General features: G+C 40.5%; 1 protein-coding gene across 4 annotated transcripts in view; it reads left to right on the top strand.

The window, feature by feature from the left end:
* Window positions 1–25,475, top strand: part of LOC145984114 (uncharacterized) — a 677,559-nt gene that overhangs the window by 507,967 nt on the left and 144,117 nt on the right. For all 4 annotated transcript variants that reach the window (XM_083117547.1, XM_083117546.1, XM_083117548.1 and 1 more), the window contains one exon: window positions 4,223–4,334. In XM_083117547.1, coding sequence (XP_082973673.1) covers window positions 4,223–4,334 — 112 coding nt within the window. The remainder of the gene's footprint in view (window positions 1–4,222; window positions 4,335–25,475) is intronic.

Genomic DNA, 25,475 nt, shown 5'->3' with positions numbered 1-25,475 from the left:
TGAGGCGCGGAACGTGGAGAGAAAGTGAGTTTTTAAGGTTTTTTTGATCCCCAATTGAGGTTGGTCAACCGGCTTTATTGTACTACTAGTAGAGGCTCTCGTGTAGTTTCGCACGTAATAAAAAAGGATAGGTTAAGTTATATCACGTAAGATCGTGGCGTTCGTACCAAGTGTGAGTGGGAAAAAAAGGGAAAAAATGGGAAATTTTACAAAAACATCGCTAAACGCTAAAACGTCGACAAAAAATTGTCAAAATATGTCAAAAAATGATATTCAATTGATAAAAAAAAGGCTACAAATGCATACCTACCAAGTACGAGTGGGAAAAAAAATAATGCATTGAAAATTGTACTAAAAACATCGCTAAACGCTAAAACATGGACAAAAAATTGTCAAAATATGTCAAAAAGTGATATTCAATTGATAAAAAAAAACAATACCTACTAAGTACTACTTTGAAACGCTCAATATACACTACTAAAGTGGGTCATTTTCAATGGGTACCGTTATAGATTTTTTTCTGAATCGAAAGAAAATCCTAAATTACAGTAATCTTAGTTACAATATAACCGAATATGCTACTTTGTTCATGAAATGGATAAAGTTCTCCACGTCACTCACAAACTCCCAATTGCGATCCTATGGTAATTTCTTTTTCTCTCCAGAAATTGACACTTTGGACAAATATTTATCCAAAATATCCCCATTAATTAACTTCTAGGGGTTACGGCACAAATTGGTAAATAAGAGTACGTATTACAAATACGTAGAAACGTAAAAATCTAAGTGTAAGTATGTTTTACTCTTTTCGAATTTGAGGCGATCAAAGTTTGAAACGCTGCATATTAGGTTTCTCAGTTGAGTGTAAAAAGAATACTTCGTAACGACTTTCTCACAACGCCGTAGAGTTAGGCAACACACATAACGGCATGCGGGCTAACGAGCATTTCAGGATCTAGGTGTCCCATTTTTTTTTTGCCGGTGACTGTACAAGAAATGAACACAGAAATTTGAAACAATAAACTGGTTGGTAGATGAAGTACATTAAAATATTATTTCTACAGAAACCTCTACCTTTCTTCTTCTTGATTATCAGTCCCCTACGTTTGCTATCCCTGAAGCCTTGACATAAACTGAAATAATGACGACAATAGTGTTGTTGCAGGACTTCTGATCCAGTGATGTTTTGCTTTGTACACTTGTTTCATCTTATTAGTAGACTGAATACATTTATTTGAACGCTAAGAAATTATACAAAATAACCTATTCGATTTAAGTTTTATAACATGATATTAATATATGCGAAACTGTTAGCCGATATGGAACATTTTTTGAGAGCTCTGAGCTCTGAGTGACCCCTAAAAATATTTCCATTGCTAGAAAATTTTGCACAGAGTATGTCTAGACTTAATGGAGCACAATTATCAACTTGTGACAGTCAGATTTACCGTCATTATTATTATTATCATTATTATTCATGTATGTAGCGGTAAAAAGACGTGTTGATTCAAAGCGTTGAGAGTTTTAAGTTGTAAGAATACATATTTGATTTTTTGCCAAGCCGACGGGAGGAACGAGACATTCGCTTGTGTTAAGGGTGAGCACCTGAAGGGTCACGCTATGCGTCTAAAGCTTAGGAAATTCAACCGTAATGACAAACATTTAAATATCTCGGTTTCCAACGGTCAGATTCATGTGAAACTTATACCAGCGCAGCGGCATGTGTGCAAGGACGGATATGTGGAGTTTCGTCACGATCAAGCGACAATTACGGACGCCAGATCAAATCGGTTCTAATTGATCAGTTTGTGGACAGCGATTGCTATTGAGCTATGGGCGACAGCCAGGCGGAAGCTTAATCCGCACAAACTCAACTTCGAGCACGGCTCGTCCCACTTGGGAGACAATAGAGCAAAGTGGACTGACCTCTTCGGAAGCGTCGCTTCAACGATCGCATAGCGTCGTTTTTCAAAATCTAAATAAAACGAAGGACATGGTTTTTCGACACACAGTCTTACCGCGATCCTTGTAGTGAGAGCAGCTCCGTGCTAACTCTCTCCATATACAGTCTTACCGCGATCCTTGTAGGGAGAGCAGCTCCGTGCTACCTTTCGTGTACAGTGGACTTTGTCGTGTTGTGCGAACACCAGTGTGTGTGATAGGCAGTAAGTCTACACGAGTGCGCCTACCTCAACCGCTGGGGGAAGTTGAAGCGAAACTGTTTCCGTGATTACCTTACGCCATTTATAATTTTTGAGAAACGAGGAACACCGGAAACTATGGCGGGCTAGAGGGAGAAGAGAGATGAGGGCGTTACGTCGATTCGCCTGATGTCAGAAGAAGTTACGCCGACGATGCCTATCCGCCGCCATGGAGAGAGAGAGAACGTCGAACGCCGCCCTATTGATACGCCGACGATGCCTACCATCCGCCACGTTGACGCCCCGACGACGCCTACCAGCCGCGACAGAGAGACGTAGAGAGAGATGTTGACGCCCCGACGACGCCGACGACGCCTACCATCCGCCACGTTGACGCCCCGACGACGCCGACGACGCCTACCAGCCGCGACAGAGAGACGTAGAGAGAGATGTTGACGCCCCGACGACGCCTACAACGACCGCTCAGATGCGACGTCCGAACCGCGCCATACCACGGAGATCCACCGATCCCGAGAGGAAGAGGAGCCGGGAAACTAGGTGTTTGAATCCTTCTCGCATCTTCATCGTCGCGACCAAAGGAACCTTTCGCGTGGATACTATGTGTTTCAATCGCCCATAAAGACGCCTGGATGCACCCTGGAAGCTGAGAGATGGTAAAGTATTCATCTGTGTGAACCTTAACACGTGACGGCCCGATTGATTTAGAGAACGCCCTTGAAATTCGTCGACATTTTGAAAACGCCCACTCAACTCGAAATTTTATATCGAACTCCCGTCGCGCTTGTCATGTGTAATCTATTCGTCTCAGGTCAATTTTTCGTATTCCTTGTGATATTTTTTTATGATCTTAAATTCATTGTTGTTTGTGCTCCTTTGTATTTGTTTAAAGTGCGTACTATTAGAGTAAAGCGCCGCCCGCTTAATTGCATATTCTACTTGAGGTTTGTTCATTTTTATGTGTCAGCGCTGTGTCGCTGCTAGCTATGTCCGGTCGCATATGTGATTATTTGTTAAAGTATTTGCCTGGTAATGTGAATTGCTCGTCGCGGCGAAGTGTTTAAGTCCCGCCTGCTAGAGAGTATATGTTTGCGCCACTCAACGGAGGTTATTTGTTATGTTTGGAACCACGTGAGGTCTTGTAAAAGGAAAACGTCCGCCCACGTGAATGTAATTGCCGTTGAGACGCCTTTGTTTATACTGGTCAAGTAATGTATTGTCACCGCGCCGACTAGTTTCTTTTTTAAAAAACAAAAGGTGAACTTAAGTAAGGGCTGGCTAGGATTTAAGTAGCACTGGAGCAAAATCACAAATGACCTGATTAGACAAAAAGTAAGATAAAATTAATTGAGAATGCAATAATTAGGGCTTGTCGTCATAAAACCTGTACATGTCATGTATAATTTCTTGTGTCGATGACCCCATGAGGATTGAATCTGAGAGAGAATGTGAGAGTGCAAGTGTGGGGACCTGTAATGATTCCATTTTTGTTGGTTACAAATAGAATATACTTTTTATTTTCATGTTAATTTTGGGCTATATCATTTTCGTATACATGTCGCTACCCGTGATTTTCAGGTATGCAGCTAGCCGCTTCCCGGCTACAGGTAAAGAGGTGGTAATTTGAAAGTACATATGTCTTTGTTTTTATTCGATATGGCGTATCGCTATGCACTGTTGGTCACCGGTTCCTACACACGAACTTAACCTGGACCGTAACGCTATTTCGCTTGTCCGAGGGAGATTTTGCCGCCTCTATTTAGGTAGTGGTAGCATTTGTTTTCCCGGGCAAGGGAGGGCGTAGCATACAAACTATGTGTTGAAATTGAAGGAAAAATTGCCCAAGTTATGATGGACCACCCTAATTGTATATACGCTAGGTAAACCTACCTATTTCACTTGATTTAACTATCAAATATTTTTTGTGTTACTTTAATAATGTAAATTTTAGGATCACGTGCACTAAGATTGCTGTTAAGATTCAGTCTGCTTGAAATATTTGTTTTTACTCTAACTGATATATCTTTTTAAACTAATGTTTATTCTTTATGCCTTTGTTTTAGATATTGATGAATGCTCGGAGACTCCTAGAATATGTCAGCAGAATTGCATAAATATTTGGGGTTCATTCAGATGTACTTGCAATGCTGGATTTATTTTACATTCAGACAACAGGTACTTGTAATATGTATTTTCTAATTATGTATTAGGTTAGAGCACACTTACATCTTTCATCTCTTATTTTCTCACGTTACAGATGACTATGTCAAATTTTAACGAAAAACATAATATCAACTCAATATCATCTCCGGCAAAAATATTGAGCCCTCTGTTTACGTGCTTGTAAAATTGTACTCCATGGGAAGAAAAAAATGACATATACCTCATTGGAAAGCTTCAAGTAGCATTTTTTTTTTTAAAAAAAAAGTGTTATCTGAAAATTCATTGAAAAGTGTAGTTTTTCTACTAATTATCAAGAACGGGTAAGTAAACACCACACAGTTCATAATCAACTGTACACATAATATTGATATTTTGTGTCTCTGTGGAAAAAAATCAAATGCAGATCTTTACTAGATACTTCAAAACCGGATAGTTTAGGGAAACGTGCAAACTTGAAATGCATAATTGCAAATTCAAATAAATTGTAAAAAAACTGTTGATTAACACATTTGATCCGAATCCAGACGTGCGTATCTCAAATATGATCCCAGATATTAATTATCTTATTATTTCGCACTCCTAATATGGTAAACGGGTGCATGGCGTATGGTGGAGAGCGGACAATCTCAGACTCCGCGGGTTGAGGCGACTTTCACAGCGCTACACGGCGTGCAGGAATCGTGGAAGTGCGTTCCGTCGGTCCAATCCAAAGTATTGTAGCGTCATAAAATAATGAATAAAAGATTTCTCATATTGAAAATAGAAGCCACATTCCTGCTGTACTGCAGTTTTTGTTGCTTTTATCTTTATATGAAGGTTGTATCATTGTTATCAAGAGGTCCCGGGTTCGATACCCGGTGAAGTCACGTAGTGGTTTGGATGCCACTTTAAGCTGCAGGTCCAGTCCAGATTAGCCTGCCTACCTGTACATAAAGTGCACTTAAAACAACAACTCAACTTTATATGAACGTCATTTTCTCAGTATCCTTTCATGTCGCACATTTAAACAGCCAGATTGAGTGCAACAATGAGGACGATTTGAATGAAGTCGATGAGAGATCTTACCAAACATTCGAACCCGTGGCTTGTGGTTTCGCAGTCTTCTCTGTATACAATAATAACGCACCCGCTGTGTACAGCATTTTCATAACAAAGACAAGCAGAGATGGAAAAGTACATACCAGTGATATCAACTCTAAAAATTGCATTAAAAAATTGTGCATGAGAAACCTTGATGTCAAGTAATATTTTAAAATGTATTTCGAACAAAGGAGCATCTAAATTCTGTATAATCTCGCAAAATTCACGTAATCATCATATCGAGTAATGGCGGTGCTTTCAACATTAAATGTGTTGCTACATCCCACCTGAAATATTGCTTTTATATCTTGGTCTATTTCAAAGCTGCAACTCTTGTAATAAGCAAGGAGCCGTGGGTTGATTAAGAGAGACAGAAGGACTAATAACATTAATAAATTTTCAAGACTGTTCATAATGACTTCTGTTGAACTGGATAATTAAAATAAAAGTTATGTTACTTTCTTGTCACCACACCTTGCAAAAACTCGGCCTTCCTTTCCCCTTCCATTTTATGTGATGCAACTTTTTGTTGTTCCTTCTTTCTTTCCATACCCTTTTACCTATGCTGACGGACACCCCCAAACACTCTGCCGTGTGCTTGACACTTTGGTTTATGTCCTGAGCCCATTCGTTTCTCCTGGTCCTAATATCTAATGGCACTATCATTTCTTTTGCGCCACTATGATGCTACCGTCTTGCCATTTTCGTGCAGCAAGATAATAACTTCACCGAACCGCTTTCACTTAATACTGTGCATACGAACAAACATGCGAACTTATGAGAGACCGACTCTCTGGATAGAACGCACGTAAGGGATGTTATGGATGTGCGGGAGCTCAGGCAATAATTCATAGCAGGGACGCATAGACGTGCGCAGGCTAATTTATTTGGGAGTGCCTTAAGGGCTGTTTGAATTGCCTATCCGGACAATGCTGTCATAACTTCATGTTCCTTGTTCACAGAGCTATTAGGTACCTGAAGAAATGTTAACATTATAGTCTCCGAGTTCTTGAATGTTGAATTGTAGTTTTAAGTCCACTTTATGCACAGAAAGGCTAATCAGCACTGAACATACAGTTTAAAGTGGGATCTGAACCAGTATGTCCCTCCACCGGGTATCAAACCCGGAATCCCTTGATTACAAGGCGACGACCACTGCGCCATCAGGGATGCGTATCTCGAAGATACGTTGTAAATACCTTCGCCACTTTATTTCTCGTGAAATTCTAGCCGGATTTGATATATCACATCACCTCCTTTCCATTGAAAATTATTTAGTTGAATTCAATATGGTGGCCAACAATATGCCGGACCTCCGCTTGACACACACAACTATGGTTACCCTGGGCCCAACATGTTTCTATCATGACCAATTATACCCAGGATAATTTCTTCAAATTTTATAGGAGGCGTTAAGGGACGTTTGACTCACCCTAGTACTGTACATAGTAATGAGGCTTTCATCAGTCACATAATAATAACCAATGGCTCGACAGCCCTCGAAAGGGCCTGGGCTTATCTCCCGGCTGCCAGTCTCCATCCCACAATCCTACCAAGAGGTGTGGAGTTCTTCAACCGGTAATGGGGTTGGCACGTCGAACCTACAGCCGTTGTAGGAGATTTCCGAGACCGGGTTACACTACTCTCTCGTAGCTCCCCAATTTCGTCACGATGGTGGGTTGCCACCGGCCCTATACACAGGCCGAGAACCCAGAGCATCAGTCACATAGTTACACATATTATTTTGTATCTTCTGATCCCATTGCAGTCCCAGATTGATTTTTCATATGTTTTAGAGTATGGCATGGTGTGCCAAATATATTGTTTTCACGATTTTTGGCGAAGACATGTTTTGAGATTTTCAAGATCAAAGATCAATGTCACGTGACCAACTTTTATTTTTAACCAAAGGTAGGCTTGCTACATATCGTTGGAAAGCTTGTTCAATTCCCTGTACAATAAACTTTATTTGAGCTTCCTAGGCCAAACAGGGGCGGAGTTACATCACATTTAGTATAGCTAAACAGGCTCAGAAATGGAAATTTCTGCCGACTTTGACCTTGAATAATTTGACAATTACAAAACGCACGGGACTCAAAATTTTCACTGTTACTAAGTTCCATGGATAGTTTCAACTCCCCAAATCCATGAGAATCTAAGATGGTCGTTTGAAATTTGCACATATCTGTGTTGATTTGGTGTGGAATGACTCATTTACTTCTGTCATTCCAAGGCCTCACTGATGGCGTAGTAACAGTCTGACGAGTGCCACGCTACAAGGAAGTTATGCGAATATATTGCCCGCCCAACTCCCGACCACGCGTTATGCGTAGCCAGTGCATTACGTCAACATCCAGTGGAAGTCTACTACAAAGAAGTCCAATGGCGAATTAAAGGGTCAATATTCTGAAACTCAATTTCAGCAACGTTCGAGACAAACCGACGTCAACGAATTTACACCGATGGGTAAACAACACCCTGAAATTAACGTCGGACCAGGTAGTGAGTATTGAAATAAACCTATTTAGAAAATGCTTGTATCTGAAACTATTTTCTCAGCTTCTGTGTGAACGTTTGTTGACCCAATCGAATGACTCTTATGTGTTTAATGATTCGAAAGGTGACCACGAAGTTTTGGTAACATGGGCGGACAGTGTGACAGTTATAATTCGTGTTCATGTGATTCCTACCGAACTATTGCACGACCCGATACGCGTGGTTTTGAGTCAATATGGCACTATACACACACTGGTAGACGAGAAGTACAAAGAAGGACCGATATACCCCGTACGCACGGGTCGAAAAATCGTAAAGATGACATTTTTCCCGCGCGATTCCTTCGTACGTGACTATAAGTGGGAGGAGGTTCTGGGTAACATATATTAGTCAAGCTCGGACGTGCGCAGCGTGCGATTCCCAGGAACGCTCCTTCAATCAGTGCCTCAGTCGCCAGACGCCATCAGCATGCACAAGTGACAATTCGTACGCAGGGAAAGTTCGACGTGCCCCATTTAACCTTACCAGTGCTGAAGAATGATACCTGACGAGCCGACAGTACTCCCAGTTGTAATGGCCAAGGCGCAAACAGAACCAATTGCAACTGCCAGTTCTGACACAATACAGGATGTTCCACTAACGTCCGCCGAAGAAAACTGCACCCCGCCTAGTGATGGAAATTCCGTCGATTCCATGTTGATTCCAGTGTCCACCAATGACGAGGCTACAATCTTGCCGCTAAGTATCCATCCTACGCAGATGAATCCATTGGAGACCCTCGAGAATTCACCACCAACAGATGCAGGTTCTTTGCAGACGCCTACCAGGAACCCGCCTCCAGCACCCGCATCTGTGCAGACCGCATCCTTACTCCCTTTGGGGAAGCAGAAACACGTCCTCCACAACGATCCGGCGAAGAACGCTCCAGCGACCAGCGTTCACCATCGCCAGCCTGTTCAAAAGTGTGCCCAACTCTCCGGAAACACCCCTCTCTCCTATGATGACGAAAACGGTTAAGAATGGCTCTTTAGAAAACTTGTAAGTACATGTAATGTTTTGGTTGTTTATTTCATTAGTGTCAGATAGACGGCTCCCGTTTATCATTTTGCCACTGTTGTTCTGAATAAACTGTCCTCCACTGTCAAACACTATGCCTTTACTGATTACATAAAGCAAACTGCCCTTGATCTTCTTTTCCTACAAGAGGTCGGTACAGATGATTTCACATGTGGACCCGATTATAATATATATAATAATTTCACATACAACGACACAGGTACTGCCATCCTGGTACGACACGGTATACCTGTCAACATATAGGATGTCTGGGAGACCAAGCACCCACATCTGGATGGATTCACCTTCATACGTCCGGACTCGGCCAGTCGATTAGATCGTTTCTATGCAAGTGCGAACTTATTGTCATCCATAAAGTTTTCTCCCACTTGTTTCACCGACCAGCTTAGTGTGCAACTAGACATGACAATCGATGTCACAACTTCAGTGCGGGGACGGAGTTATTGGAAACTTAATAGTCGGATCCTTCAAGATGAACAATTTCGCACAGCCTTCAAACAAAAGTGGAAGGAATGGGAAATATGGGCAGGCGCCAAACTGACATTATTACATGGTGAGACAAGTTTCTGAAGCCGTCGATTAAACAATTTCGCATAGCGTTTACACGTACTATGCACACTGATTTTTATAAGAAATACAATTTCTATTATCGAGTTCTCCACGAGCTGACGACGCAACTCTCAGGGGGCGATCCAGTCTTGACGGAACTGAAACGCATGCAATCGTTGCTACTGAGGATGCATCGCGAGCGAATGGCAGCCAGGCTTCGTTGTGAGGAGTCGTCTCCCAACGATTGATCCCCAGGAACAGGCTAGCATTGCCCATGTGAGTGCAGAACGGCGAAGTGGGAAAAGAAAACTCGTAACGAAACTTCAACAAAGGGACAAGTGTTTCACACGACCTTCTGACATTCGGGCATGCTTACTTGAACATTTTGCAGCCCAATTTGAAGAACCCCCGGCATCCCAGGCGGAAGAAGAGCTTGTGTCGTTCCTTGATATTCCCACGCTCTCAGGTGGAGATGAAGTCATCTTGAACCAACCATTCACCAAGGAAGAAGTGAAAGCTGCACTCCAACAAGTTCAAAAAGGGAAAACCCCGGGTATAGACGGATTACCGATTGAACTTTTTCAAATATTTTGGCCTACGATGGCAGATTTTCTCATAAGGTGGCTCAATGCCTGTTTTTGCAGAAGAAAATTGGTCGTACAAGCTTGACAAGTGTTATGGTTTCAATCCCGAAAGTGATACACCCTTTAACACCAGAACATTATCGCCCCATCACATTGTTATGCGCCGATTATAAAATAATGCCACGAGTATTATTTGTCCATAGAGCCAATGGTAACATAACTACCGTTCTCACCAGCATACGAGACATAATTACTGTAATGAGTAAGGCTCCTGGCTCGGAAGCAGCTCTACTGGCCCTGGACTTCAAAGGAGCATTTGACTCACTGTACCATCATTATCTATTTCGGCACATATATCAAGTTGGATGTGGTGATTCATTCGTAGAAGAGACAAAGAGCCTATATACCCGAGACAATGACACGTAATTGGGCAGACTCGGTCCCAATGACCGTCACGGACGTAGTGAAAATACTCGGAATCCACTTTTCGATGAACTTGACTGAGACTTCCAACCGTACATTCCAATCCATAGTACCCACAATACAAGCTGTATTAATCACGAACGGTCTTCGTCAACTGTCAAATAGAGTCAAATATGTGAACACTTTTGCTCTTTCGAAACCATGGTATGTAGCGCAGGTACAATCAACAGCAAATGAATGAGAAAAAAAAAAATTTCTCGACAAAAAATGAGTTGGCAATGCTGCGAACACCGAGGCATTTGTGATAAGACGCTTGAGGAGCCACAAGCAAAGTTTTCTCAACGCACAACTTCAGTACCGAAGGTCATGTCGTTTGGCAACTTTCGGGAGCATGTTGTCTCTCTACCTCTACACAGTTCTCCCCAAATGCCTGTTTGAAAATGATCTGGTGTTCACTTTTTTTGCCAACGTAGTTCTGACATTGCAGTAATGTTACAATATTTGTTTTTCTTACTTTGCTTTGTTTTTACCATGACACATTTATAATATGTCTCAACTATGAGGATGGATGATAATTACATTAAATTGATAAGGAAACACTGCAGAGATAGAACTCCATGCTGAGACCAGGCCTCGAACTCGGAAGCAAGAGCGGGGAATTTTAGTCACATCGTTTTAACTCTCGGCCACGAGTTACCTTATAATTATTTGTAATTGCTAAGGAGTATTTCATCGTATATTCATACCTAATATCTGTTTCTAGATACTTAATTTATGAGTGGTATTAGATCCAAAATGTGTTCGTCGGGGAGAATCCGCTTTTTGTTTGACGGGGCGTTTGGGGAGGCACATCTCGTTCATATCCGAGAAACAATTAGAGTACAAATTGACATGTGTGAAAGTTTAAGAAATGTGTGAATGACGGGGGATACTACCGAATAGGTGTATTCCTTTTTTTAAAAAAAATACCGGCCTGGGCATTGTTTTTTGTGTGCTTTTATCATATCATGACTCATCCTCATAGTCGTGATTCTTTAACCACATGTGTTCACCCTCGTGAGGGCAGACCTCACCCTCACCCTCCGGAAGACTTGCGAGGTGAGGGTGGAGGGTGAGGGCTACTGCGATCTCGGAGGGTGAGGGAGTTTGATTCCAAATGAACACCTCTGCTTTCAACACGTCTAGTATCCGCATATTCTGCAACAATGCAACTTGCGATCAGTAACTAACTGTCACAAATTTTGACTAAGTAATTTTTTCAATCCACGTCTTGCATAGAAAAGCCAATCGGGACTTGACATACGTTGTAAAGTGAGATCCGAACCACTATGTGCTTCCACCGGGTATGGAACCCCGGACCGAAAGAAGTAAATAAGAAAACGTGGCTATACAGCCCTGGAAGAGCCTTGGCCTATCTCCCGACTGCCATTCACCCTCCCGCAATGAAAGAAGTAAGTAGATGAAAAAATAGTTCAAAATTGAAATTATATACACAAGTATTGCTTTCAGTTATCTTCACATGCTCTAGAGCAAATTATGGATCTGCATTACAGAGAAGATTCACGAAGACCCACACTCATTTGATATGCAATGATCGAGGTGGAAATTTCTGTGAGGTGGATGCTGGATCGATCCTTGACAACAGGTCGGGGGGAGGGGATGTTTAGTGTATTGTTTCGCATAATTTGTAGGTAATTACAAGAGATCTGAGATACAAAAGTAAGTAAGTAATCTCCATAGGTATAAAATACAAATCGATCATATTCAAATTTTACGATATCACGTGTATCGTCAGAAAACCAAACATACCAAATTTTGGAAAGTAGGAGCTAGTTAGTGAAATATATTTCAAGTTGATGATTTATATTTGATAGAAATTCTATTAAGATGTCAAACCTGAAGCCCATAGTCAAGTTGTATGATGAAAGGATAGAGGATAAGCTTCAATCAAACTTAGTATATGCTCACAAACAAAAATGGCGACTGAGTGACCTAGAGCAACGCAAAGCAAAGAAAGCACTCGATAATTGGAAGAAACAATGAGTTACAAGGGCATGGGCGTCCGGAAGGGGGGGCAAGGGGGGGCCGTGGCCCCCCCCTGGAAAACGAAAGTCAACCAAAAATTACATATTTCACACATATAATTTAATTTCAGCCACAATAATGTGGGTTAATTATTGCATGAACATGATAAATTCAAATTTAAGCAATGTTTTTTGAGGGATGAACACTATTATTGGGGAAAATATGCCATGTTGGCCCCCCCCTGGAAAAAAATACCTTCCTTGCCCCTCCCTGGAAAAAATCCTGCGGACGTCCATGTACAAGGGCGAAGAAAATGTATTTGCTTTTGCAAACTCGACTTTAGTTTGCCTGTTCCAAATTGAAATGCCATATTTTGAGACCATTGTGTCACATGCTATATTAATGCAGCCTTGTAAAAATCAGAGTTCAAAATGTTTCAAATAAAATAAATATATTGTCTCTAGGGAAAACAGAAACAAAGAAAGGACACTCTCATTCAAACAAACAAAAAATAAACTTGATTTTCAATGTTTCAAATAATGTTGACGTGTGTTCAGTAATGAGTCCACCAGCCAATGTTGTCCATTACCTCACGTAATCTTCTGGGCATAGATTCAACAAGTCTATGACAAATACGTGGCCTGTTCTGTATAGTACTCCATACTTCATACACATGGCCACGTAATTGTTCTCTTGTTCTTTCATAGCCAGGTTCCCATTCTCTCACCATAATGGACCATACGATTTCAATTGGATTGAGGTCTGGTGATTTTGCTGGCCATTCAAATGGCTGAATGTCAGGGTGATGTGTAAGCCATTGCTTCGTTCTTTTGGACGTATGGATACTGCAATTATCATGAACGAAGTTGAGCCCGACCCTGTGGCCGAGTGGTTAGTACATCGCGCTGCGACGCCAAGGGTCCCGGGTTCGAATCCCGGTCGGGCTTGGTTGTTTGTGAATGTCCATTCATCAATTTCATCATTTCATCACTCATCCCCATCTTCGCAAATTAGCCAAGAGGCACAAAACGCGAAGTAAAATAAACTAAATCAAATCAAATCAAATGAACGAAGTTGATGATGGACATTTCCTCCCAAGGATAAATAACGCAAACTGTCGGTAGCATATGTTCTTCAAGAACGATCGTGCGACTCGTGGTGGGGGCGTTATGATCTGTGTTAACTCAAAATGGCCAAGCAAAGTACGCCACGACTTAAAACGGAACTGTGAAATACTGTGGGTGGAAGTTTCGGTGACCGGTGCCAAGAAGCTTCTCCTTGGCTCTTACTATAGGCCACATAAAAACAGTCCTTTGTTCCTCCTCGAAGAATGTCGAGATTCTTTGCTTGCGGCAGTTGCCCTGGGAGACGTTGCGCTTTTCGGCGACTTCAACCTCTCAATTGACTGGCAAGACCCTGTGAATGGAACAGCGAAGTGTACGAACGACGCATGGTTTATTGAAACTTTCATCTGTGGTTTAAACCTGAAACAACATAATTTGTTCAACACCAGGAAGGACAGCAACCTGGATTATGTTCTATCCACCCTAAACGATATTAGTATCACGCCACGTAAGAACCTCCTGACCTCCGACCACGACAGTTTGGATGTTTCTATTCTCATCCCCCCACCCCCTAGAAGAGGTCATCGCCCCTCCATCCAGAACAAACGCTACCTGTGGAACCGAGCGCCGTGGGAGGAGATAAGACTTTCCCTCGACTCCTTCCCCTGGTGCATCTTGGAAGACGGGACGGTCGACGAGGCAGCTGACCTATTTACAGGTGTCATTCAAGCAGCAGTGACGGACCACGTGCCTACAGGGAAAATATCTTCTCGGAGATTTCCGTGTTGGTTCGACTCCGAAGTACGGGATGTACTGGCCAACAAGACACGAGCATGGCAACTTTGGAAGGGCTTCCCGAGTGAACACACGCACAATACCTTTGCGGCTCTGCGACGACACTCAAAGTATCTGCTTCGAAAAAAATATAAGGAACATATAGACAATATCACTGCAACAATCCCGGAAAACCCAAAAAACTTTTTTAATCTAATAAACTAGAGGAAAAATAACAGTAGGATTCCAGCTGAAATTATGCATGATAGTGAAAGTGCGATAGGGGACCGAAGGGCAGAACTCTTCAACGCTTATTTTCATGGTAACTTCTGCCCCCCGTCTTCCCTTGCAGCGTTGCCAAACGTAAGACCAGTCTGTTCCTCCTCCCTAACAACGCTTGTCACTACACCCGATGAGGTGAAGGATCTATTGTCGTCTCTTTCAGTTCACCGTGCCCTAGGACCGGACGATATCAACACCATGTTCCTCAGGAAAACTGTGCAATCCCTGTGCTATCCCCTCTCCATTCTCTTGAACAGATGTTTTTCGGAAGGCATCTTTCCTCACGCTTGGAAACAAGCTAACATCACACCGATTCACAAAAGTGGTAACAAAAATTTTGTTTCATCTTACAGACCAATCTCCTTACTCTCTCCTCTGTCCATCATCTGTGAAAAAGTAATCAAAGACAGACTGTACAAATTTGTTTCTCCGTACTTAAGCTCTAAGCAACATGGTTTTCTTCCTGGTAGCTCCTGTCTTACAAACCTGTCTGTTTTACTCTCACATGCTATGGAATGCATTTCAAATAATTCACAATTAGATGTAATATACTTTGATCTGGCCAAAGCCTTTGATACTGTTAGTCATCGTCTTCTGATTCACAAATTATGCAACAGATTCAACATTCATGGCAAATTTCTCACCCTTCTCACAGACTACCTTAGCGATCGCCAACAACGTGTTGTTCTTCCTGGAACTGTTTCTAACTTTCTTCCTGTCCTCTCTGGAGTTCCACAGGGTAGTGTTCTAGGACCTCTCTTGTTTATATTATTCGTCGATGACCTTGCCGACCATCTCACAGCTCCCTCTAGCAATTACCTTCTTTTCGCAGATGACTGTAAAATTTTCAGGGAAATCTCCACTTCCGACGATACTCATCTTCTTCAGAATGACATAGCAACATTTACTTCCTGGTGCCTGACATGGGACCTTACATTACATCCTGACAAGTGTACTACTCTCACTATCTCTCTCAAGAAGAATCTGTTAAAGTCATCTTACTCCATCTCTGGCAATAACATCAAAGCAGTATCCTCTCACAAAGACCTAGGCATTGTTTTCGACCAAAAGCTCACATTTGAGGAACATATTTTATGCACCACAAAAAAGGCCATGCGTCTCTTAGGTTTACTCTACCGTTTCACTGAAATTAGTGACATCTCAGCCCTCACTTTGTACTTCACATCATTCATCTCCCCAATAATAGAATACTGCTCTCCCGTCTGGTCCATGGCATGTCCCACTCACCTCTCCAGATTCGATTCAGTCTTTCACTTCTTCCTAGCTATAGTCCGTCACAGGGTTCCCTCATTACGCAATTTTTCATCTCCGCATCTCTTGTCTTTTCTAAACTTACAAACTGCTTATCAGCGACGTTTGCAGAATGATTTCAGTTACTTATACAAAATTGTGAATGGCAAAATCCGCTGCAACACACTCCTTGAGGAATTCCACTTTAGAGTACCTATGCGCACAACTCGCAATACAAGGTTATTTTATACTAAAAAACCTAGACTAGAAATTCAAAAAAGATCTCTCTTTTATAGACTTGCAGCACAATACAATGATCTCCCCTCAAGTATTGATATATTTTCCTCCGAGTTTGCCTTTCGGTCTTCTATCAGAAGAAATACTTGTAATTAATATCACATAGTGCCATCTCTTACTTATTTTTTTGTTCATTTGCTATTCACTTTTATGTTGATTTGTTACTCTTAATTATTTCTTATTTATTTTTAATTATTTATTTTATTTTATTTTATTTTTTATTTTTATGCTTATTATAATTATTGCTTTCTCATTGTTGACAATTTCAGTGTAAAATGGCCACCTGTGCTGTATCTGAAATTTTCTCAAATAAATAAATAAACAAATAAATAAATATTCTTCGGAATCCATCCTCGAGGATATTTCTACGATATCTCCTGCACCAACTGCACTGATCCACTCCCAAAATGCCACTGAAATTTTTCCACTTCTTCGATTGCTACGAACATATCTTGGATCATAACGAGTTCTGTCCGGTCGCCACAAATTAATTTGGCCATCTTCATCCGAACAAAACACTTTCTCGTCAGTCCAAATTACTGTTTCCCAAAAGTCATTTGTCATGGGTAGATATTGTAAAGCGAACCCAAGACGAGCATTTACGTGTTGCGCTGTGAGTTGCACTTTCTTCGCTGGTGTTCTGTGCCGTATCCCCGCAGCTTGTAGACGCCTTCGTATTGTATCACTTGAACACTGCAGTTGTAAATGACTTGCAACAATACTGGCTGGAGAAAATGGATGATTTGCAATGTGTTCCACAATAGCAGCATCTTGCTCTCCCGATGTCACTCTGCGGCGCCCTGTTTTCCTTCTTGTTTTCAGGCCCTCTTCTCCTTCATGTTGGAAACGCTCTATCCAATGACGAACAACATTTTCATGCCTTCCAATGGCTATTGCGATATCGGAAATTGTGCGGCCACATTCGAACATGAAAATTATACGGCCACCAGTAGCTTCAGACGTGTATGGCATCTTGACTCCGTAGCTCCAATGAACGATTGCTCGTCCTGGCCAGGTTTCAGACTACCACATCGCAAGTCATTCACTTGGTCTTCAATTAAGGGTTGCTAACCCTATTTTCAAAAAAATATCGTTGATATGCAAGGAAAATATCAGGGATGGTCACGACATTACGATCGAAAAATTCAAAAACGGAATTTTTCATATCTTGCGAAAGTTAAGGTAAACAAATGCTACTGAATTTCTACTTACGAAATTTCATCGCCGATTCTTGTCATACGAAGTGAAATGTGTATTTGTTTCGTAAAACTTCAGGTGTAAATTATCTTCCCAGTAGAGTAATCAGAGTGCTAGGCACGATAATTGTCATTATTATTGTTTATACTGTATAACCAATAGCATAGTTACGTAAGTTTTAATGAATGATGTAACCCCTTATCACCTTACCAATAATCATAACCAATATTAACACTCGAATCTAAGTCAATCGAATATACAGCTTGGCGAGACAATTTTTCCATCCTGCGAATAACCTATAGCGTCCCTGGGCTAGTGTGCTGCATAATTTCTACATTTAATTTGAGAAATCATTTTAAAAGTTCTATATTTTTGTTCCTCAGGTCCCAGGAGCTTAACAAAAATATTCTTAACTAGTAAATGTTAACAAACCTGAAACTTTTGGGTCCAAGTGTCCCTCTTTCAGATGCCAGAATTTGAACCCTAAAATAATAATTCTGAATTTACGAATAGTAGCGTGTTGAATGGCAGTGGGTAATTGGAGGTGCTGTGCGTATCATTTTCGTTCTGAAGGAAGTTGCCATTCCGATACAGACAGAATATTTCGAAAAGTCCTTAATCATTCTGAGTCTAAGTTTTATGCACAAATAGGCAAACCGGGACGAGATCTACAGTTTAAACTAGAATCCGAATCACTATGTGCCTCCACCGGGCATCGAACTGAGGACTCCTTGATTACAATGCGGCGACGATTTCCTTGCGCCATCGTAGAGGCTCCCTTAATGAGTTGTATATTCATAAATTAGTATAAATTAATTTAAAGTATATTTCTCATACTACATAGAATTCATTATCACCACAGTCGGGGAAAATAGTTTTGGAGAAAATTGAAAATAGAGGAATATCTATCGCTCTTCTCGTTTTACTATTTCTTATAAAATCAGAAGCATTTCACATCACTGTCACAATCTAGAGCCGCTATTGAATGCAGAAACAGCAATACTTCAAACTTTGAAATCGACACCGAGGGTGATATTTTTGTTATTTCACGTCACTGTTCTACCAGTCCCGGATAATCGCAATGATGAAGGTTGAAGATGTGATAGATGGAAGTGGGATGCAGACAACGACACATCCTCACCTTACTTCGAAGCGCGTGCGCTAACCAATTAGCCACGGGTTTGGCTTTTTGGTGTTTATCAGTTCACCAAATTAATTTATTCGTCATTCAAGATTCAGAGGTAGAAAGCAACGTAAAATAACGAAAACAGAAAAAATACCATTCACTTATCATCACCCAACAATTTCATGCTGACCAAATCCACACACGAACTTCTTTTGGCATTCGTTTTGCAGAATGGCCTTGGGGATTAAACATCGCCCATTTACTGGTTCAGCTCGAGACAATCCAGGTGACCATGTTATCGAAGCTTATCTTCACTCCTTCACACAAGTTCGCTATTTGCTTCTTAAAGGTTTGACATCTTAACAGAACGTCTATCGAACATCGCTCCTAGAGTATATTTTACCTATCAGCTCTTAATTAACCTTCTATTTTTCACATATATTTTTTATTTTTATTTAGCGTCGCTTTTCTTCCACTTTTGGGCAATTGCGACGACGAAGATGAGTGAAGATAAAATAAATAGAACATTCAGAAACAACACCAATGCCCAGACCGGTATTCGAACCTAGGATCCCTGACGTAAAATCGTCTAGTGCTACCACTCAGTCAATTTTCACATAGAAACTTACACTTACACACCTCTTCCTTTCATGTGTGTTTTGTTTTACCTGCTGCACTTCTCTTATGGTGAATTCTAACCCCTCATTTCAGGTTTATCTCATGTTCATAGCTATTGCTTTGTAGTGAATGATAATCCTATTACGCCATGTGAATCTTACTCCAACAAAAACCCTGTTAGAGGATGGAAACGTTACGTGGGTAGTGTTGTTAAAAGTCTGCTTTGGTTAGCTTTTTTAGTGTATTTTGTATTTTGTATTGTGTATTTGTATAGTGAATATTGTATTTTCATTTCGTGTTGAGGCATATTTTCGTCACCTAGATTTTGCATTTAAAATATGTAGGTCCAGTATATATTAGTCATTGTGAATTCGAGTCAATTAAAACATTTTGCGTTGTTGCGAGATTATCTATGAGGCATAATGAATAAGTCGAGAAAATGGAACTTGTATATCAAAATTGCTATGTCAAACTGATCTCCGAAAGTATTGTTTAGCACGTCACATTTCAAGTATAGTCCATGATTGTATCTAGTATATGAACGAGATGTGTTCCTCCTCTCAAACAATACGTGGCTTGTCCCCACCGAACAAAGTGTGTTACTTATAAATTAAGTGTCCGAAAGCAGGTATTAGTCATGAACAGAACAAAAAATACTCCTAAGCAATTACAAATTTTATACTCCAGTTCATTCCTCAAGCGTCTTATCAAGGTTGCCTCGGTGTTCGCAGCATAGCCAACTCATTTTTCGTCGAGAAAATCTTTTTTCTCCTAATTCATTTGCTGTTGATTGTACTACCTGTGCCTTCTCAGATGGCTGCGAGAATCCGAAGAATGGTTACACACTTTCTCTGACATACTCGCCCTTTCCATGTAGCTCATAATACACTATGCTTACCAACTCGCCTTGGAGGACTAAATCTGCTGAGTATCGACCGACAAGCCCAAGCCTTATTTCAGCACCACCATATCACCATGATAGCTCAGCATCAAGAAAGCATTACGAGCCGTAAGCTCGTGTGCTACGCTCCTTGATAGATGAAGTGGAACTTTTTGCCCCATTTTATCCAGGTGTTATACCCACTAAATTTCTCTATGTACGAACAACCATAGTGGAAATTTGTTACATGTTGATGCTCCTTCCAAATGGGGATCTTTTTGATGTGACAGTCAAATCTATATCAAAAATGTTACGGACCCGGATGAAGCATATCCCACGCATTGTCCCTTTATTCGCCAATGTGCGCTGGAACATCGTGTGGAGAAACATAGCGGCGACTCACCTCCCCAATCAAGTGCGTTCCATATGATACTTAACTGTACTACATGATGCTATCGTCAACGATGTATGATTGCAGAGATACCGTATGGCAGACAACTCACATTGCACCAAATGTGCGCAGGACGACACCTTAGTGCATCGACTGACGACATGTGTGAAAGCAGCGAAACATTGGAAACATCTAAGAAATTTACTTGGAATCATATGCCGCCGCTCCCTTAACGACTTCACGGTGGATCACGTATTAACTCCTGAGTTTCAGTACTTTTCTCTTACAAGAACACGTGCAGTACAATTTCTCATAGGACATTATGTTTATTATATGCTTGGCAACCAACCTCATGTACAAAAACTGTCATTTAAATTCTATGTCAGTGAACAAAATTATCATAATGATCAGATAACTTGTAAAGCTCTGTGTGCTAATTTCCTACAGACAATCCTTTTTAACAATTGCTCTAATGTAAAATTTGTGTAAGTATTAGTTTCTTTCAATAAATATAAATTAAAAAGAAAAAGGTGGTAACGTCGTCGCCTTGTAATCAAGGGATCCCGGGTTTGATACCCGATGGAGGCACATGTCACAGTGGTTTGGATCCCACTTTAAACTGTATGTCCAGTCCCAATTAGCCTTTCTGTGCATAAAGTGGAATTAAAACAACAATTCAATTCAATTCAATTCTGACTTTCCAATGTAATGAGGTTTATTTGACTTTTCTCCTATCATGGAGTACAATTTTACAAGCACGTAACGCGAGGGCTCAATATTTTTCACGCGGATAGCAGGGAATTGAATTGTTCTTGTTTTTACTCCACTTTATGCACAGATAGGTTAATTTGGACTGGACCTACAGTTTAAAGTGAGATCCTAATCACTGTGCAATGTTCCTTCACGTGGTATCGAACCAGGAGCCCCTTGATTACAAGGGGACGACGTTACAACTACACCATCAAGGAGGTCCGGCGGATAGTAGTGGAATAACCAATTGAAATAATAATAAACTTGATGATGATACTTGTGGTGGCGGTAGTGGTGATGATCCGAAAATTTTCAGAAATATTGTGGTGAGAGCATGGTCAAAAATAAATGTTAATGCTAATACTATTATGCATCTATGCATGCATACGAATATTTATTACAACTGTATACACCAGCATTAAAAATAGTAAATGTTCGTTAAAATGATTCACCGTCCAATAACTTTCCCCCATAGATTTCGGGAACAGATCCACAAATTGAAATTTCTATCACTAAAAATATCTCTTAGGTATTACCCTATTTCTTTATATACGTATATTTTTACTACGTTTTCTACCACATTTTGACTAATGGCAACAATGAGGATGAGTGATGTGAAACTGTTATTATTTCAGTTACTTATACTTCCATCAATTTGAGAAACACACGCACCATGCACACACACGAAAAAACAAACAGCAACTACAAAAACATATCTACTTATATATACAGGGTGGCGCATATTGTATCTACCAATTTGAGTTGGCAACCCTGTCTGAATGCACGTTCGCATGTGTGGCATACCTACATTCGTGGAGAGTTCGGAGTCAGGCCATTAGTATAACATGGAGCCTTGATCATGGAGCGTTGTCCTGTGTAGACGCGGATTGCGACGGTGAAAGCCTTAATCCAAACAGACACCGAGCACTGCGGTGGAACAATGAAGGTCGCCATGCCCCTGTTCCAGAGACACACAGCATTCTGAGGTGGGTTAGACTTTGTGAACCGTCAGTCACAGACAGTGAAATATGCGCTATTCCACAGGACATGTTGAGACGCGCGTCATGAAAGCCTTCCTACATCGCCTCGAACAGTGCATCCAAGCAGAGGGAGGACATTTAGATGACGTTTTTTTAAGGTTCACTGATGTCTGTATTGTCAATATAGATGTATAAAATGCCCATGTGTATATTTTAATTTCATAACCATAGGTATAAAGTTACTACAAGCACTCACCGTTTTTCCGTTGTCGTTTGAAGTTACTAGATACAATATGTGCCCCCTGTATATATATGTAAATGTAACTAATTTTATTTGTATCCCTGTGTAAACAAGACCTGTTCTGGCTACCAGAACAAGTCGTGTCATCAAAATACATAAACCAAACAATGTTCAAAGTTATTATATGCACGTGCGTACATGTAATATCCTAAATAAAGTTCACATAAAAGAAAAAACAGGGGAACCGCTAAATGCGAAGCAAAAGACGTCCTTAATTATATTTAAGGCACCAGGACTTAAGCGCATACCCTCGTATGTATGCGAGTGGAGGAGTACTGCTTCTAGGGGTTCCCCTTTATTTTGTCCCCCAATGTCATTGTCGAGTCGTTGTGGATCTTCTTCGGCGAGATCCCCTTCAGGAAGATGTACTTGAAGAAAGCACGTAGTTCAAATTTACTAATGTCTGGAATCTGAGCTGATATCCTCAATTTGGAGCCTGAGAAAGAAAAGTTATATTTATTTTATCCGGACATGATTTTGCGTGGAAAGTTCATGTATTCTGAGCATTTAATTGAAGGTGCTAGTTCGTGAACTGGTTTGCTCGAATCCACGTAGGCCGCGAATTTTTCAACCTGCCCTCGTAACTTGCATATCACAATAGATTGATATATCTTTCGCCGTTCGTCTTGTTTTCTCATGCAACGCATAACAGAAAAGAACATTTCTTCATTTCTCCTTTCCATGTTTACAAAGTTCATATAAATGTATATAAAACTGACGTCTCAAATTTTAAATCACCTGAAAAGCCTACTTAAAAAGTAACAAGCAGAAACAGAGAATAACATCAAGAATAGCCGACCTACGAGGCTAGGCACTTCTTAATAGAAACCAAAACCAAAAAATTCCTACTTATGACAAGCCCTGAGCTGCATAGGGCGCACGGAATGCACATGTGCAATGGCAATGGCAATGGCCAAACACAAGACAACACAAAACCACGCAGAAGAATATTCTCAAGCCGCCTAGATGACAGAATACGTTTTCTGATAGACACTGCGTGGCAAAGCGTGGTCTTAAGAAGAAGGCAAGCAATGCAGTACTCCGAAAAAGAAGGGATGTAAATAAATTATACAGCCTACTGCCCTAGAAATTTCATAGAAAAGAAATGGCATTTCAAATAACAATTATTATTATTATTATTATTATTATTATTATTATTATTATTATTATGTCCCTCAACTCTTCTCTCAACGGCCATGTTTCTTATTTCAAAATTCTGGGTCACGTTATTTGATGTATTAAATACTTGCTATTATAATTGCTAAAATAATTGCTCCCGTATACAATTTGAAATATTCATGTTTGTTTTGGTAAATTCGCACACCAAACAGAAGAGAACACTCACTTCAGCCATGAGTTCTTCCCACACAAATGGAAGATTTTCCGAAAAGCTCCGAAACTAACAGAAAAATGATACCAACCTCATTGTGAAAATTGTTGTTCACGGGAGAGTGAAATAACTGACTTGAAGCTTGAAATTAAATTAAGTTTTGAAATCATAGGTCATTACAACAGGAAGAAAATGCACCTCTTCATTTCTAATAATATATCATGTTAATAAATAATTCGAATTTGATAGCATTTAGAACTTGACGTTTTTGCTATTTGCAGGTCTCAGAAGAGAGTTTCATTGCTTTCTTCACATTTAAGTTTTATCCAAAAGCCAGTGTTTGGAAGTAACTAGTTACAAGTAACAGTTACTTTTCTTGAGGAAGTGTAACTGTAACTAGTTACTTTTAAAATGAAGTAACTGTAACTTTAACAGAGTTTCTTTTTTCAGCAGAAGTAACGTTTCAACAGTTACTTTTATAGTTACTTTTAAAGTTACTTTACGACACTTAAATTGCAAATTTGAATATTTGTAACGTAGGTGAAGAGATATATTTTAAATTTTGCAACTTTAAAGATTTTCGTGGAATTACCTAAGTCAAAATTTCAATGCTGACTGAAAGCACCGACGCCAACTATCTTCTCGTTTCCTTGATAAAAGAGCAGGGAGGAGAAGGGCAGGAAGCGCATTTAATCCTTTCCAGAGCCAAGTCTCTTTTCTTGTCAAAGACTTCCAGATATCAACGTTCCTCATACTGAAAATGGAATCTGCTTCAGGAAGTTGCCTAGGGTGTAACAAATAGGTCCACTAGGTTGATAGTTTCAGAACAACGAGTCCTTTTATTTGATCTGTGATAGCAATAGAGAATGCAAGTTCTTTGTTGCTAATTTTTTGCAGTGGTAAATGGCTCACAAACCAAAATCCGCGAATGAGCATATCAACACCTACAGGTATGTCAACATGGATCTTAAACAGTTCTTTATTATTTCGATTTCCTTTTTGAAGTTATGTTGTTCGCCTACGCGTGTTGTATGCTTGCTTGTAGACTGAAGGGGCCTGTGTCGCTTGTCGCTTCGATCTAAAATTCCTTAACGGAGCGTTTATACCAAAGAGACAGGCAACAAGCTACACGGAAGTTTCACGCAGAAAAGACAAGCGACACTCCAGTCAATCTGCATGCACTCACAACGCGAATAACAAACCGAGGCAAGACGGTATTCAGTTCGAATGGTTTCATGTATTATTAAGGGTTCGTTTCCAAGCGACACGTATTGCTTGTTGCCTGTGAAAAGACAAGACACATGGGAATTTCATACCGAAGCGACAAACGATGCGGCCTCTTCAATCTATAAGAAAGAATTCATCGCGTATTCCAATAGACCGAGCGACATGTGTAGCTTGTCGGGGTCGCCTCAGTTCGAAAGACTGCGTTTATTTCTGAAGGTTGCTTTCCAAAAAATACGCGTTACACGTCGCTTTGTTCTGAAAGTTCAATAATTGAGTGCTCTTTTTCATTACTGCTATTTAATTCTTATAAGAAGTTCTGTGCACTGTGAAAATGGAATGTTTTCTTTAAATTCTAAGTTTATCGCTGGGAAGCAACCAAAAAGTATATGTTTTTCTTAAATGTATGCCGTGCGAACACAAAAATCTATCCAGAACTGCAAAACTTAGTACA

This window comes from Lepisma saccharinum, chromosome 2 (assembly GCF_977018435.1).
Source record: "Lepisma saccharinum chromosome 2, izLepSacc3.1, whole genome shotgun sequence".
NCBI lineage: Eukaryota > Metazoa > Arthropoda > Insecta > Zygentoma > Lepismatidae > Lepisma > Lepisma saccharinum.
The sequence above is the reverse complement of the archived record's forward strand: the minus strand, read 5'-3'. Positions and strand labels throughout refer to the sequence as shown.